The sequence below is a fragment of the Rhinolophus sinicus genome, linkage group LG03 (assembly GCF_036562045.2).
Source record: "Rhinolophus sinicus isolate RSC01 linkage group LG03, ASM3656204v1, whole genome shotgun sequence".
NCBI classification, from domain to species: domain Eukaryota; kingdom Metazoa; phylum Chordata; class Mammalia; order Chiroptera; family Rhinolophidae; genus Rhinolophus; species Rhinolophus sinicus.
In genome coordinates, this window is record NC_133753.1 from 185,267,029 (window position 1) to 185,283,856 (window position 16,828).

Genomic DNA, 16,828 nt, shown 5'->3' on the forward strand with positions numbered 1-16,828 from the left:
TGATGGAGGTCCACTTAAAGAATGGCAGCGGGGAGTTCAGCTGACACACTTCCTAGTGAAGCAAACAAATGGTGATAAATATTTTGAAAAACAATTATTTGCCGTCTCTGGAAGATTTCCTAAAAGCATAAAGAAAAAAAAAAAGAAGAGATTTATTGAAGAAAATCTACTAAAACATGATGAGAACAGCAAGAGACTATGCCACTGATGCAGGACCTGCTCCCTTCCTTCCACTCACATCTCAGCTCAGCTTAATAGAAAACCCACCCCACGCAGGTGTGCTTGAGAAAATATGGCTCTTGACCTCTCACCTCCCAACAACAGTTATAACATCTTACCAGGAGGGGCAGGATGCTAGCATTTCACATCCCCTCCACCTCTAGAGTTACAGAGAATAAATTCCTGGTGAGTGTGGTTGGGAGATTGGCAGCTTACTTCCTCCATCCAACCCCAATAATAGGGCCTAGGCTCCGCCCAAAACAGGTCGATAATATGGGACCCAGTCACTCTCGCTCCAGTTTGCTAGTTCCTGGAGAGCCCAAATAAGACGACCACCCTTCTGCCTTCATCCAGTGTCTGGAGCAGTGTCTCTGAGAATTTCCCAGGGTTATAGATAATACTCGTACATAAGAATTGAGAATTCTGAAGCTCTTCTGAAAATATTTGCTTTCCTCTATTTTTTCAGCTTTAATAGACTGGAAGTTATAAAAGATAATAAGTAAAACAATGCTTATATGGCTTTTAGCTATATAGATGTAATATGGGTAACTATATATGTAAATATATGTATACATATATATTTAATAGAATATAGCTATATAGGGATAACATTTCTATATTTTATTGGAATTAAATTAATATGAATTAGAATCTCATAAGTTAAGATTTATATGGCAAAACCTAGGTCAGACACAAAAAAATAACTGAAAATATGTACTAAAACAATAATTAAAAGGATATCACACTAGAAATATTCATTTAACGCAGAAGAATGTAAGCAGAGGATAAATATATGAACCGGGCACCACACCATCATAATGTGTATCTTACACAAGAGTAATTTCCAAATAATTGGAAATTTACCTCCTAAATGAAAAAATCTGAACTAATAAGTTTAAAACATTTCTTAAAAACTACCACATTGTTACATAACTCTGTGAATATTCTAAAGTTATAGAATTATCCAGTTTAAATGGGGGAATGGTAATAGTAAGGTATGGTATGCTATGGTATGGTATAAATAAATCTAGTATTAGAAATAGATTAGAAACCAATTAAGTATATGTTTAAAACGTGACAATTTATTGGAGTGCTTGGAGTAGAATATGTCTGTAGTAGTCAAAAAAAGAGTGCTAGTAGGAAACAGTGATTGGAAACCATTACGTCCCATGCTAAGAGAAATGGATTTTGTTTTATATACGAAACAGTAATACAAACTCAGCATTGTAGATAACTTCAGAATCTCCAACCATGCTTACATTCATTCAAATACATCTGCACCAAGTATTTGGATGGTCAATATTTAATTACTCCTGGTGCTCACTGTTTCTTTAGGAAACGGTGAACTTGTACAGCTCTGATACCAAAGTCTTTGTTATATTTATCTGATTTCATGAGTTCCATAGATGCCATTCTCCTGTCGCTATCTCCAGTCCACTGAAATATAACAAGTGAATCTGACACTTGCGTACCATGAGCATCCTTATCAAATCAAAGACAGCTAGCATGTTCTTCTTTCTCCTTTCCTTTCTCCGCCTGCATATCCCAAGTTCTTTCAAGTACTCCTCATAGCCCATGGAATCAAATCTTTTCTACAGCTCTGGTTGCTCTCTCTGTCACTTGGATAGATTCTGGCGCACAGGAAATGCTTACAGTCAGGTCCTCTTCAGATATATCCACCATTTGCTTTAAAAATGATTAACCTCTAGTTCATACCCGAGTTATACCCCTTCGTTACTCAAAGGATTATATCCCATCTCCTTAGTGTAACTCATGAGGTCCTCCTAGACACAAATCACTTATCTTTTATCATGTTACCATGCCTCTCAGATATGTTTCCATAGTTTCCAGTGACTTATAGTCAGTCCCCCACATAAACTCCATGACTTGGCTACTGTTCATACCCCTTCCTGAAATACATTTCTTCCTCTCCTTGCTTTGTCTGCCTCACTCTTTTCCTGAATAATTCCTATATAACCTCAAATACCAGCCCAACATTATGTGCAGAAAGGTTTACCTGAATCTTCCTGAACCAATAGGTTTTGAATTAGGTGTCTTTCTTTTCAGTCCCATAGTATCTTCTTTGTTCCTCTAGCAGGTTTTGAAATCCGTTTATATGTGCCTACCAACTGTATATAAGTGTCTTTATTATTGAGCGTTGTGTTTTATTTTTGTATGCCTCAAACCTAGCACCATGTCTAGAGCATAGTGGGCACTGAGGAAATGGTGAATTGTATAATTGAACAGTCTATGCCAACAATTTTTCCAGAAATGCTATAGTAACTAAGGATATTCTGTAGCAAATTTCTTCTTAAATCAGGCTTGTGCTCAATTGTTAAGGGAGTTAGGAAGGGGTATTGTGAGAAAATACGTTCTTGTTCAGAAAAGAAGATTATATAATAGGGAGAATTAAGCTCATTATACCCTGTGCTCCCTGACTTTCAAATGTGCCTCATAATTGTGCATTTCTAATTTTTGAGAACATTCCTATGAGACAGGATACAACACTGAAATCATAAGAGATCGATGCATTCTCACCCCTCAAATTAACAAGAAAATTGTCAAAGGCAGATTACCTACTAGCCTGGCTCATATCCTGATCCTATAATACTCAGTATCTTCTGGTTCAGATTCAGTTACTAACAAATATTGTCATGCTAAGAGTTATAAATCTCATCCATCAAGGCAGAGTAGCTTTGATTTAGCACTGAAATGACATGCAAATGGTCCCAGTTTCATAACCAGCTTGTCAAAAGAATAACATGGTGTTTTGAAATACATGTTTCCACTTACTTTCTATGAGGCACAAATAGATCACTTTCTTGGGCCTGGGGATTTAGATGGGCTGATTACAATGACGTCATCTGCTTTCAGCCACTATTTACAATGGCCTTGCCTTGATTCACCTGGCCAGAAAAATGGTGACAAATATATGGTGCATTATACCTTTGGATTAATAAAACCCTTTCACATAAAATGTTTTATAAAACATTGGTAAGATTATATAATGATAATTATAAGGGAAACATGGACAGTGTGTTTCAAATATCGGTTCTAAAACTTTCTATCTAAGTGAATTTGGGCAAATTTCTTAATGTGTCTATGCTTCAGTTTTCTCATATGTGAATAGGAAGATTAATAATACTCATTTTTTAGGGCTTTTGTGAGGATTCAATAAGTAAACACGTGTCAGGATTTGGGACAATGGCTGGTACTTGGTAACATTTCAAAATGTCCATTATTATGATTGAAAATATATGTTTGAAAATAATTATACATAAATCACTCTATTTCTACCATTACCTAAACATTTAAATAAATACAGTTTCTGTGTTTTTATTCATTTTCTTCTATTTTTTTTAAGTCCAGCTGTTTCACAGAGAAAAGGCAATATCTGTTATTACCAAGAAGGTTAGCTAATAAAGAAGATAAAGAGACGTTATTAGCCAAGGTCACTGATTTTTTTGAAAGGTGTCTGGATATATAGAGCAATAAAACAACAATGGCCTTTTTATATGTGTTTGAGGGAAATATTTCTGTACAATTACCACATCGTCAGTTAAAAAATGTCCCCTCAGTTTCCGTAATATGATTTTTTTTTTCCTAACCATGAAAACAAAGATTCTACCCCTCTTCTAGCCTAAGTTATTTGTAGCTGTTTTCAGATGCTTCCCCTACCCCCAGCTTCCCAAAGCCACCATTAAGGAATCTTTTACTGCTTGAAAAGTTTTAATATTCAGCAGGTTAGGGAAAGCCATGGTCAGCTTTAGAAATTTAGTCTCTGCTGAGCTTTCAAGATGTCAAGACCTTAAAATAATATGAACAGCAGGAGTACTAAATCTTTCATTATTTCCAGTTTCCCCTTGAGCATACTGACTTTGCAATAAAGAAGCTGTCATTTACACTCTTCTTTATTGCAAGGTAGGTAATAGCTACAGGGAGAAAAAATAAGGAACTGTGTCAAGTTAGCCTGACTGCCATTATGATTAATGTGTAATCATCACACATTTGCATCTACTCTTTTTATATACAGGTACTTCATAGATTGGAAGAGTGATGGGGACAGCTACTTTACAATAGATGGAACTGAAGGAACCATCGCCACTAATGAATTGCTAGACAGAGAAAGCACTGCGCAGTATAATTTCTCCATAATTGCGAGTAAAGTTAGTAAGTATGTCATGGACGAAATCAATGCTATACTGCTGCTTTTGGATTTAACACTCTTAAACGAGTCCCTGCTGAGGTGTTTTTCATTTTTGGACTGACAGCGGAGTGGTCTCCTGGGGAAACTCAGAAACCTGTTCCTTTACCTCATAGCATAAGTCCAGGGAAATTGTGACAGCTGCCAGGGAGCACTGTTTGCAGGATTGCATGAATATCTAGTAGTGCACTTTATTGTGTGACCTCAACGCTTTCCATGCGGTAACCTCAAAAATCCACCAAAGCCCCAGCCTCTCTTCCTCACCACAAACCTTCGTATGTTATTGGGAGTTTCAGAGGCCAGGCCAAGGAAATAATTATACCATAAAATCATCCATTCTGAAATATTTTCTGAAATGAAAGAGAGCATTTTTGAAAGTACACCTCTTCCTTCTTTCTTCTTTCACGAGAATGTCATTTTTCAATGACTATCACTGTGGAATGTACAAGAGTTTTTCAAGGAGTCACTCAGAGTCTAGAATTGTTAGAAATGATTTCTTGCGTTGGTTTCTGTTTGGTCCAAGAGAGAATCCTCTAGACTGAAAGTGATTATTGGTGTTATTTGTGTGGCTGGGCAATGGAGGTTATTATCACAACTTCCTAAGGTGACAGATTAAGGTGGGAGTGGTGACATGTGGCTATCACCATAGTTGTTTGTAACAGAACTGCATCTGCTTACCAGTCCGTCTACTCATAGGCTCGAAAGATTTGGGGAAATCCCTTCTGAATATCTTCCATTTTGTGTCCTTCTTATTTCACTTTGTGCGTCTGGTACAAACACTTGGTTTGCTAGCTTCACCTCTCAATGCTGGGAAGAGCTAACTATGCATGTTTCTGTTGAGAGGTTTTCTGTTCAATCTCAATTCAGTAGGTTGCAAATAACAAACAGTCTTGTTTATCTTCAACAACTGCTTCCAAACATGAGTAGTTAGACACCTATTCCTCGTCCTTAGCGACATCTTAGCTGATTTCATTACTTTTTATTCTGACCTAAACGGTAAGCCTAGCATAAGCTTCCACCTTGTATGAACAGTGACCTGTCATGTAAGGAGACTGACTACACTAAGGCTACCATACTAGAGACTTCACATGTTGGTGGTCAGGTTGACCACCTCCACGCAGCTCAGCCTCACCCCATCCATACCTGCCAGTGTGCTGGATGTATGAGTGAAACATGGCACCTTTAGTCTAAGCCACTTGCTAGCTGAATACCACAAAATAACCTCTGTCAATACCATTGAAATGGAATATATACCCAGTCAAATTCTTCCCAGGTTAGTATCCACAACCTTGTGAGAAATGCAAAAAATATAATTATTTAAAGCAATGACATTTTTGGTCATTTACTGTTACACTGCAATAGTTGACTGCAGAATTCAGTGACACCATATGCTGGAACTGTGATTTCTTGCTTATGGGAGTATGGTTTTCTGGTTTGTTGGAGTGGAAAAGAGAGTGGGAAATAAAAAAGCACAAATCTCTGTTATCTACTTCCATATAGTGCTCCATCCGTTGCCACTGCTTCAAGGGCTAAAATGGACTGGCAGTAAAGGCAGCTGTCCAAACAAGGTGATTTTGGAGTTATTTGATGTTGGGAGGCTCTGGCATCCCATCTGCATGGGAACTTGAAATGGACACCCAGTGGGAGACCTTGCAGCTTCCTAACTCCAGGCTGGTCTTGAACAGCAGGCAACCTTGGGTGGCTTAATAACATGATTTCTCAATTTCAGCTCCTTTCTGCTGTGCCCACTTAACTCTGAGAAAATTCACACAATCTTGTCTTTCTAATCAGGCAAATTACAGGCTGCTCTTCTGCTGCATCCTTTCTCTGTCCTGCCATCTCCTTTCAAATCTGCCCTCCTTGCTCAGTTAGGCTCTGAAAGCAATCCATCTAGTCAGCAGTCCACCTAGTCAGACATGTTATCCAGAGAACAGAATGTCAGTCTCCCCTTTTTTGATCCCCACTCCCATTCTCTTTGTTTTCCTACAGTCTCCTTTCACACTTGGCATCGTTCTTTCCTCCCTTACCACATCTTGTTACAGTTACATTCATTATTCATGCTTATTGTTCCTTTCATTCCCTCAGTTATTCCATTTATCTAGAATTTTGGGGACAGCGTAACCATATTCCATTGAGAAAATAAATTTTAGTTTTCTAAGATCTTTGGCAAGTATGTTGAAATTGACTTATCTTTATTGAATATAAGATCTCTGTGAACAATGCTATGTTCACTCTAAGGTCTTGGGCGTAGTAAGTGAGTAAGTGACAAGTGACTAGAGGCAGTCTTTTCAAATAACTTCTATTTATCAAAGACTTATTGTCCACAATAGAAGATTTTTTAATTAGGAAACTACCCAATCTAACCTGAGCTGCCTTATGAATGCACACACGAAACACGTGCATGATTTTGAAGCAGGAGTAGTATGTCCCATACCTTTAGTCAAGGTGAGAGTCTCAGGATAGTTCATCGATCCCCTGTACTGTGGCTCTGAAAGGTCTTTTCTCTCCAGTGGCTACCTAGGTCACTCAAACCATCTTCATGGGATGGAGGCCCTCATAGTAGCATGTATAGCACCTGCAGTCAGAGCACTGAGCTTCAACTATTTGGAAAATGGAAAGATACTATGTACCCTCACGGTGGAAGCAAGTGTCATCAATCCTCAAAAGCTTAGATTTTATTTGTTTATTTGTTTAAATCTTAGGGAATCCTGTTTTTAAAATTATAAATATCATTAGGGTACATGCTGTCTCTGCCACTCCAATCCACTGGCTGTACTATTTACCTAAGTTAAAATTTAAAAACCCTAGGGTGTGGAGTCTTATAGGTTATGTTGGCCCTTATTGGGACATATGCAGACCTGTGACTTAGACACATAATCCATAAATGTGCACAATATAAGAGTGATGCCAAACTAATATTTCTAAAATATCTCCCCCTGGTCTTTTCCAGTATCTATCTAAAGACAATTGTGTGGATTTTAGAGCCCTTGGGAAGTCTGCTGGAGTAAATACTATACATCTGAGTGAAAAATAAAGAGACTAAACACATACCATGTGGTAATTAAAGATTCTGCAATAAGACTAGCTTATTGTGGGCTCTTTTTTTGCTTGAATTCAGAATTTAAAAGTAAACTTTATTTATATTCTAATGCATAAGACTGTTTTCATCGATTGAACTAGTCAGCTGAGCAGAAAACTATCATCATAGTGAATGAATGAGAAATAAATAGCCCCCACTTGCCCTGCCAAGAAGAACAAAATTGTGTAAGTATACCTTACTGCCGATTGAACTAGCATATGTTTGGCTCTGAGTCTTCTATAAAACCTCTCAGGCAAAATGAAACGGTACAATGATGGAACAAATTTCAATTAATTAAAAATAAGTCATTAATCAGTGTTGCTATAGTTGGAGATCCAAATAATTTTATTAGACTTCTAATAATTCTTTTATGCATTGCTGCTTTGCTGTTTTTATGATACTAATCTTGAGACTTTTTAAAGACATGGAAGCTCCAAAAATTCACTTAATTCCAATTATCAGAAATTTTCAACATGCAAATATTTCTAATTTTTTTGTTGTTGTTTTTTCAGTGTTACTATAACAAACATTATTAGGCAAAAATAATGAAAACTAATTATATTTAAACCCTAGAGCATATTTTCTATAATTATAAAATAAACTGATGATGCCAGAGACAAATATTTTCTTGATCATATAGTTATCTGGATGACCATGGATTGTTTCCATTCTAGTGGAATAGGTCAAAAATCAGTGAATTGACTTACTAAATGCTGTTTTTGAATAAAATTATATATATATATATATATATATATATAATTATGAATTGAAATTAAATTATTGGGTGTTTAATTATAAGTTTACTCAGTATATAGAACTGTTTTTTAAAAGTTATTTTCACTTCAACACAATATAAGTTATATCATCTTCATATGTACAGAAAAATAACCTCTGGGATTACTATCCATAATTCAGATTCAACATAAATGCATATATTTGTTTTTATAAACTTGTGTAGAATACTATTTATGTGCAAAGCACTATTTGTTTTGGGTTAAGAGAAAACTAAGACTGAAGTTTATCCTTAAAGATATATATAGTTTAGGAGTAATTAGAAATTGACCAAAATAGAGAATTTTAGTACGTTATAACTGTGCAAATTATGCTGAATTCCAGGGTCTTCAGATTTAAGAGTACTATCATATAACCTCCAGAGCAAGGTTGCAAAAGTTTACGACTGATCAGAATGTGGTCATTAAGTAATGAAGGATTTAAATAGAAAGAAATAGACTTTGCAGTAGAATTTTCTGAAATATTTTGTCTGCCTTCATGCCAATTAGTTAGCCACGAAATGTGTTCTAGGCCAAATGAGAAGTAAGTACCTATTTTTTGTAGAATTATAGTAAGTAATGATAACTTAAACTAATAAACTAAACTATTCTGATAGTTTTATATGTATGAACTCAAGGTATTATTGCCCACACTGTATGAGTGAGGCTCAGAGTAGGAGACTCATTATAGGGAATGGAGACTCAGAGATATTTCATTTGTAGCCCAGGGTCACACAGTGATTGATGACCAAGCTAAGATTTGGAATTCTCACTCCAAAACACAATTCCACAGGGACAACTAGTCACTTGCTATCCTTCATTCCACTTACTTTAAATAGGCTACTAGTAAAACTAGTCGTTTTTTTTTTTCATAAGTATAGATAATTAAAGTGTAATAATTTCATGTATGTATATATATATCCATATATGTGTGTGTATATATACACACACACACACATATATACATATATATGCATGTATGTGTATATATATATATATATATATATGTAATGTACATATAATTGAACTGAAATTATTGTTACTTTTGATGTCTATCTCTCTAGCTATATATCTAGCAAGCTATATTTAGGCTTGTTAGACTTTTTACCTATTAGAATTATTTAGGTATTTTTGCATTTTAGAGATAAAATAAAAAGACAAAATAGTAGAATAATGAAATATGTGTGCAATGTTATGTGTATGACAGTGGTGTCGTTTGGTAGATTTCTATCTATGCCATATAAGTATGTATTATCAGATTAGTGACAAGCTACAAGATTCTCTAACAACTTCATTGTGAGGGACCCTTCAAAGTGATCCTTTTTGATAATTTCTCTGTATATTGAAAGATTTTTGTATGTCTTCACTATGCCACTTCCTACTGCTGGCTGCTCTCAGAGGCAATGCCTTCCCAGTGCCAAAGATGTCAAGAAAGACCCTGGACAGCCTGGGATGGGAAGTGAATGTCTAGTGGCTCAAGCAGGTCATCAGTGAGCTAAATGGAAAAACAACAACAACAAAAAAAAAAACACTGAAGACTTCATTATCTAGGGTATCAGCAATCTGGCCACCATGCCCACTGGCAGCATATGGCCTTCTCTGCTGCCCTGAGATCTGCTGCCCTGAGATCTTCAGCGCCTGCCGCTGGTTTCATCCCAGATGCAGCAAAGGAGAAAAACTGGAAGAAGGAGTCCATGGATGAGTCCATGATGACATGGGATTTGGCTACTTCGAGTCCTGCTCCCTACAAAAAGTGATAAGATATTTTTTCTGATGTCTTTGGTATCACTTTTGCCACATTTTATTCAGTAGAAGCAGGTCACTAGATCCAGACTACACAGAAAGTCAGAGAGTTACATGAAGGTAGCTCATGTGGATATCAGGAAGTGGGGATTATTGGGAGCCATTTTAGAAGGTTGCCTACCATACTGTTTCTTGGCAGCCAGAGAAGTCATTCTAAAAGTGAAGAACATTTAGAAAGCATATTACCTGGCCACTAGGCACTGAAAACTCTGTGAAAAAAACAACAATCTGGCTGAATTCATTAAGTACACAATAAAAATATAAAGTTCTATTTGAGAGAAAAATAATTAAATAATTATTTTTGGACAATAAATAGTATGTCAATAAGGATTGTCATTGAGCATCATCTTTAAAAGATGAGAAATATATTGTAATTTAGGAAAGGAAGATATTCTAGGTTGAAGAAACATCTTCAGTAAAGGCATAGAGGTATCAAAGTTCATGCTGAGCTCAGATATTACAAGTACGGTGGTGTAGTTGGTGTCTAGAATTCACAGAGGAAGTACGGAAAACGCCTTCAGAAAGGAAGCCTGAGATCTACGTTCTTAGCAACTTTCAAATATGCAACGCAGTACGAGGAAAGTCTCCATGTCACACATTGCCGCTGGTATGGCAACGCCTGTCAAATAAAAACAATACGGTGTGTCCTCATCCACCTTATTCATGGGTCTGGCACCAGGTGACTTCTGGCGCTTCCCCAAAGTCAAAATGGCCATGAAAAGTAAACATTATGAATTGATTCAGGACATCGAGGCAGAATCAAGGCAGCCACAAAAGCACAACTAAAGACACTCATGAAAAAGACTTTCAGAACTGCTTCAGAAAGTGGCAAGAACCATGGGATAAGTGTGTTCGAAGTGAGGGAGAGTGTTTTGAGGGGGGTTAATGGCAATGTGTCTTTTACTACTATATATATATATATATATATATATATATATATATATATAGTAAATATGTATATAATAAGTATATATAATAAGATATATATATTTATAATATTATATAAGATATATAGTATTATATATATATATATATATATATATATATATATATATATATATATAATATAAACATTCACCATGTATTTTGATGACACCTCTCATGCTCTTGGACCTGCATTCCTATAAGCCAGCACTGGGTGATACACATTGTACCCGCCTGGGTGACTGTGGTTAACCTCACCAGGATCAAACAACAAGGGTGAGTCTGGATTCTCTGTGGTGTTTGGGCAGCAGACATTTCTCCCTAATTTGGCCAGTCTTTTTTCAAAAAAGTAATAGTTATAAATCCTATGCACTTTAACTGATAACAAGCATGCTTGGGTTGGCCTTTTCTTCTCTACAACTGTTCTTTAACTTTTCAGCCCTGGTCACCTGCATCAGAGTAATCTGGGACAGTTTTAAAGGACATATCTCTGAACCCCAGTCAAGATCTATTGAATCAGAATTTCAGAGAGCACTGTTAGAAATCTTCATTTTAAACAAGCTCCATATGTCATTCTAGTGGACACTAATTTTGGAACCAGCATGCCAAATTCTCTAGTGTCCTAAAGATGAGCATGAATTTGGGGGAGTGAAACAGTGGAATCACTTATCATGAGTAGACATACTTACTTAGAGAATGTAGTTGACTTTTGGGGACTAATTATAACCACTGGATTCAAGTCTAGATGGAAGTTGTTGTTTTCTTCCTTCAGTTGATCAAATAATTGTCCTTCTTTTACTTTTCATGGACACCTTACTTCACATGAATGAATCTAGGTAGTTTATCCACTGTTCTGTAATTTCCCTTCTTTTTTTCCCAAGCAACGATGTGAAACTATTTTGTGTTTTCAAAGAAAGGTAAGTTAGATTTATACTAGTATTGACAACATTTCAGTAGTGCTTATAAGAATAGTACTTTAAAGTAAGAATTCACATCATTTTTATAATACTAAATAGTCATACCATTTCATAAAGTCTTGATATATCATGGAAATAATAATAATTAACACCACCATAATCATTAATTTAATTTTGAAATACCTTTTTTTCTCACTAGTGTATGCTGTGTAAATATAATGAATTCAAATTTATGTTGTAATAGCTTATGTTTTAGACTTTCAACTACTTATGAGTATACTAACATAATCAAACTGCTTAAGCGTTTAATATCTCCATCAAAACCATATACACAACAATAATGCAAAACTTATCTTTCTTTTTCTTAATTAATATCCAATTTTCTCAGGAAATTAAAAGTACATGATGAGCTTTTCACCTAAAGGTAGAAATTTGGATAAAAAATTATATATAGATATATACAGAAAATTCCTTTTAACATCACATGCAAAAAGAAGGAAAATAAAAAATAAGAATAACATAATGTTAACATGGAAAATAAGTAAATAAGCACGGCATTGTGGGTTCACACAGAAAGATACAAGGGGAGTCCTCCAAAGAACGCAGCATCTAAACTGAAAGAAAATTCCATTGTGATGGAATTAGTGAAAGCAGGATAAAAAGCTATTCTAGGTGGTGAAGACGACATATGCCACGCTCCAGAAGTGGGAGAAAGCCTCAAAGATGCTGAAAGAATTATAAAATAATTTAGTGTAGGAGAAAAAAAAATGAGAATAAGTAAGAGGTAAAATTCCTCTGTCTGTCTGTCTGTCTCACTGGGTCTGTGCTCTCTCCATACTTATCTCTTCCCAGTCATCCTCTCCCACAAAGAAAGAGAAACCAGATAAGAAATAGGAAGTTTTTTTTCTCTTTTTTCACTCCTGGATGTTCTGATGTTTTGATCTGATCCTGAAGTAAATAACTAAACACTAAAGAGATATAATAAAAGACAGAATTTGATTTGACTGATATTTTTTGAAAATTTATGTTGGTGGCAGAAAGGTGAAAGGATTGGAGGAAAGCAGGATTGGAGGGTGGTAGAAAAAATAGTAAGAGGATTCTGTAATAATTTGAGAAAGAAACTTTGATGGTTTATAAAGTAATGACAGAGGAGTTAAAAAGACATGGAGAAATTAGAGAGAAATTTAAGAGGTGGAATTGACATAATTGACATCACTGGATGTGGGCGTGAGATGAATGAGGAGTCACTACTAGTGAATGGCCAGGGGTCATTCAGGGAGAATAGTGGAAAATAAAGAAACAGAACAGAGGTATTGGGCAAAGATTGTGAGTTCAGCTTTGAACAGGTGGAATTTGACATTCTAGCTGCTTATACAAATAGTCACGTAAACAGTGTGTACACTGGTCAAGAAATCAGGCTGGAGATCTAGGTTTGATAAATTTGAGATTGATAAACATATAGAGTAATGAGTAAGTGAGTATGAAAGAAGAGAAGTGGGTCAATGTTGTATACCTAAGCCACTTGAAGGATTGGCAGAGAAACAAGCAGAAAAGCAGGAGAACAAACAAGATGTTCATGGGTAGAAGTGAACAGAGAGATGTTTAAAAGGTAGAAACAACATTTTGGTCCACTAATTTGATGAGGATTATATGAGAAAGGGAAGGGTAGAGGATAAAACACAGCTTTGTGTTTTGTGTATTATATTCTCATTGCGTCTGTGACTTAGTTGGTTATAAGGAATGGAAAATAATATATAATATTAAATTATTAATCGTTTATTATATTTTTTGCAAGTGTGTGTTTCAGAAATGTGTTTGTTTACTGACTAGCACTTATTAAATAGTTGTATAAAATCACCTCCTTCTCATATCAAATCAATAGTGGGTTTTACGTGCCTTCAAAATACTAATTTAATTTTGCTGTGCTTATATTAAAGGAAGTCACTTGAGGATATATATATATATACTTTTTTTTTTTTTTTTTTTTTTTTTTAATTATGGACAGTTTAACGTAAAGTGAAATGGCATCTAAATTTAAGTCCTGTTGACCATAGGTGAATTCAGGGAAAATGTGTTGACTATCGTGGTGTCAGTGGGTCATGATTCACAGTTTTCCTGTTATACCATGTTTGCCCGAAAATAAGACCTAGTCGGACAATCAGCTCTAATGCGTCTTTTGGAGCAAAAATTAGTAAAAGATACAGTCTTATTTTACTAGAGTATAAGACGAGGTCATATATAATATAAAATATAATATAATATAATGTAAGATAATATAATACTGGGTCTTATATTAACTTTTGCTCCAAAAAACACATTAGAGCTGATTATCTGGCTAGATCTTATTTTCGGAGAAGCATGGTATCAGCTGTATCTAACTCACCTTTGTTTCTAAGTTCTGTTTGTTTCTGAAAGTGTATTTATTTATTTACAATTTGATTTGCTAGCATGTACTAGGCACTGTGTTAAACTCTGGAATTTAAATATGAATATGATGCAGTTCCTGCTCTCAGAAAGCTCATAATGTCAAAGTCTTCATGTTATTGCAAACATTTAAAATCAATATGTTTCCCCTACTGTTTTTATTGGAGAAAAAATAAATGGGTGGTATTTTTAAAGATGTATTTTTCTTCAGAGATCAATTTTAGTCACCAATAGCACAGAGGATAATAATATTTTACTTTAGCAAAGGTGTGTAAGAATAATTTAATTCCTATTACGGATGGCTCAGTCTACTAGAGATCATACTACTATAGCTGAACAGAACTCTTTAAATATGGCTTATCTTAACTTGTCATTTTAAAGTCAAGTGATTTAAAGAGAAAAGATAAAGAAAACCTATATTTTTTAACACTGTATTTTGCACTGTGGTATTTAACACTATATTTTGCTCAGTTTGCACTATAATTCAGATCATGTATTATCCTAATGATTTATATCTGCTTGTGAAAAGTTCAGTGCTTCCTTGAGTACAGTAGTTCTTGAAGAAAGATGTCCCTACTTCCTCTGCCAGAATTTAAAAATATAAGATGACATTTTTCAAGTTGTAATTATGAAAAGTTTTACAATGTACAACATACAGAAGAAGAGAGAATAATGTAATTAAACCAATAAACCCATCACTCATTATTGGCACTATGAGTATGTTGCTTTTTATTGTTTTTATAATTTTATTTCTATCCTTGTTTGTGTATTTGCTTTATAATAGTCATATTGATGATTAGTGATATTTAATTTTTGGTAATTCTACAAATCCTAAAGTACACTGGAAAATATCACACAGCAAATATTTGTCTTAGCTAAAATAGCATAATCATCCCTTTGAAAACATTTTTAATAAGATGTTACAACAGTGATTATATTTTTGTGACATATTACTAATTGGGACAGATGTTAAAATCTGTATTGGAGGAAAATAAATAATTTAAAACTACCAAAAGGGAATTACTTATGGGTAAAAATTGGATTTAATTGTAATATGATTATACATCATGACGGTTAATCTCTATTATAACTATAATGGCCAGAGAAGTCTCATCCCCTTTAAAGTGCATCCCATACTCACACTAACTTAATAAAACTGTAATCCCTAAAAAATAAAATTAAAAAAAACAAAAACAAAAAAACTTTTCTTTCCATATGGCTTTGGAACTTGTGCCTTATGTACTAAGTAAAATAGAAAGTAGAGACTTATTTTTAAATTGTACAGCAGTTGAATAGGTTAAGTTATTCATATGAACTTATTAAACTCTATCCTGTATTATAAATTAGTTGTCTATTTTGTAAATAGGTATATAATTTTCAAATGCTTTTTTTCTGATACACAATATGTAATAGAGCTTAGGACATAGACTTGGAACCAGAACACCTGGATTCAAAACCCGTCTTACTACCTACAACTTATGATTTTTGGAAAAGTTACATCCCCCTCTATTCCTCAGAGTTCCACATACAATAATGAGGATAATAGTAGTGCCCATATCAGAGTTGTTGTGAACCTAAAATTAATTAATATACATAATAGGTTTTAGGATATAGATACATTGTAAGCATTGTAAAATATTAGGTACTGATTTTTTAAAAATATATTTTTTTAGTTTGTTTAAGAAAGTGAACATGGTTTAACCAAATTATTGAAATTTATCTACAATTTATGCTGTATGAGTAGTTAATAAGAATATCAGAAACAGAACTAGATAATCTCCACAAAGTGCAGTTGGTAAATGAATAAAAATAATTTACCAAAAGTGGTCCAACCTTTTGTAAAATACCATCTGTTTAGTACAACAAACTCATGGATTAGGGCCTATTAATATCAAGTGTTTTATATGAAAAACACTGAGTTCAAGAAATTAGGGCCTATTAATATCATGTGTTTTATATGGAAAAAAACTGAGTTAAACAAGTTTGAAATCTTAACCAAATCTTAAAAAAAAAAAATAAGAGAAATGCCCTGTAACTGATTTTTTTTTTAAATAATAGATATTTTCTGCATCTTACTCCAAGATTACCAATACACTTTCTATAAACACATCCCATATTACACAATATACCATTTATCTTCAGTATATGTTATCTATATCTTCACTGGTACATAATGATAGACTTTGCTGTGCCATATGTGAATATGTAAACATTTCTTAGGTTACTGCTTATAGTGCTTTTTAATTTTTTTAAAATAAATTTTAGCACATCAGCATATTGTAGACTTGTAGCAATCAATCATGTGGTGAGAGTTCGTATGCGTTCTTTAAAAGAATCCAGGTAGAGATCTGAAATGGCACCGATATTGTGAATCTTCAGTGGCACAGCAGATGAAGAATTTAACACAAATCAATCAATAGAGAAGACACGGTGGAATAAACATGGCATTTCCAGAGTCCTGGGTTTGAATTTTAATTCCCCATTCCTC

General features: G+C 34.5%; 1 protein-coding gene across 4 annotated transcripts in view; it reads left to right on the forward strand.

Annotated features, from left to right (window-relative positions):
- Positions 1–16,828, forward strand: part of CDH12 (cadherin 12) — an 877,868-nt gene that overhangs the window by 847,699 nt on the left and 13,341 nt on the right. For all 4 annotated transcript variants that reach the window (XM_074329051.1, XM_074329054.1, XM_074329053.1 and 1 more), the window contains one exon: positions 4,253–4,389. In XM_074329051.1, coding sequence (XP_074185152.1) covers positions 4,253–4,389 — 137 coding nt within the window. The remainder of the gene's footprint in view (positions 1–4,252; positions 4,390–16,828) is intronic.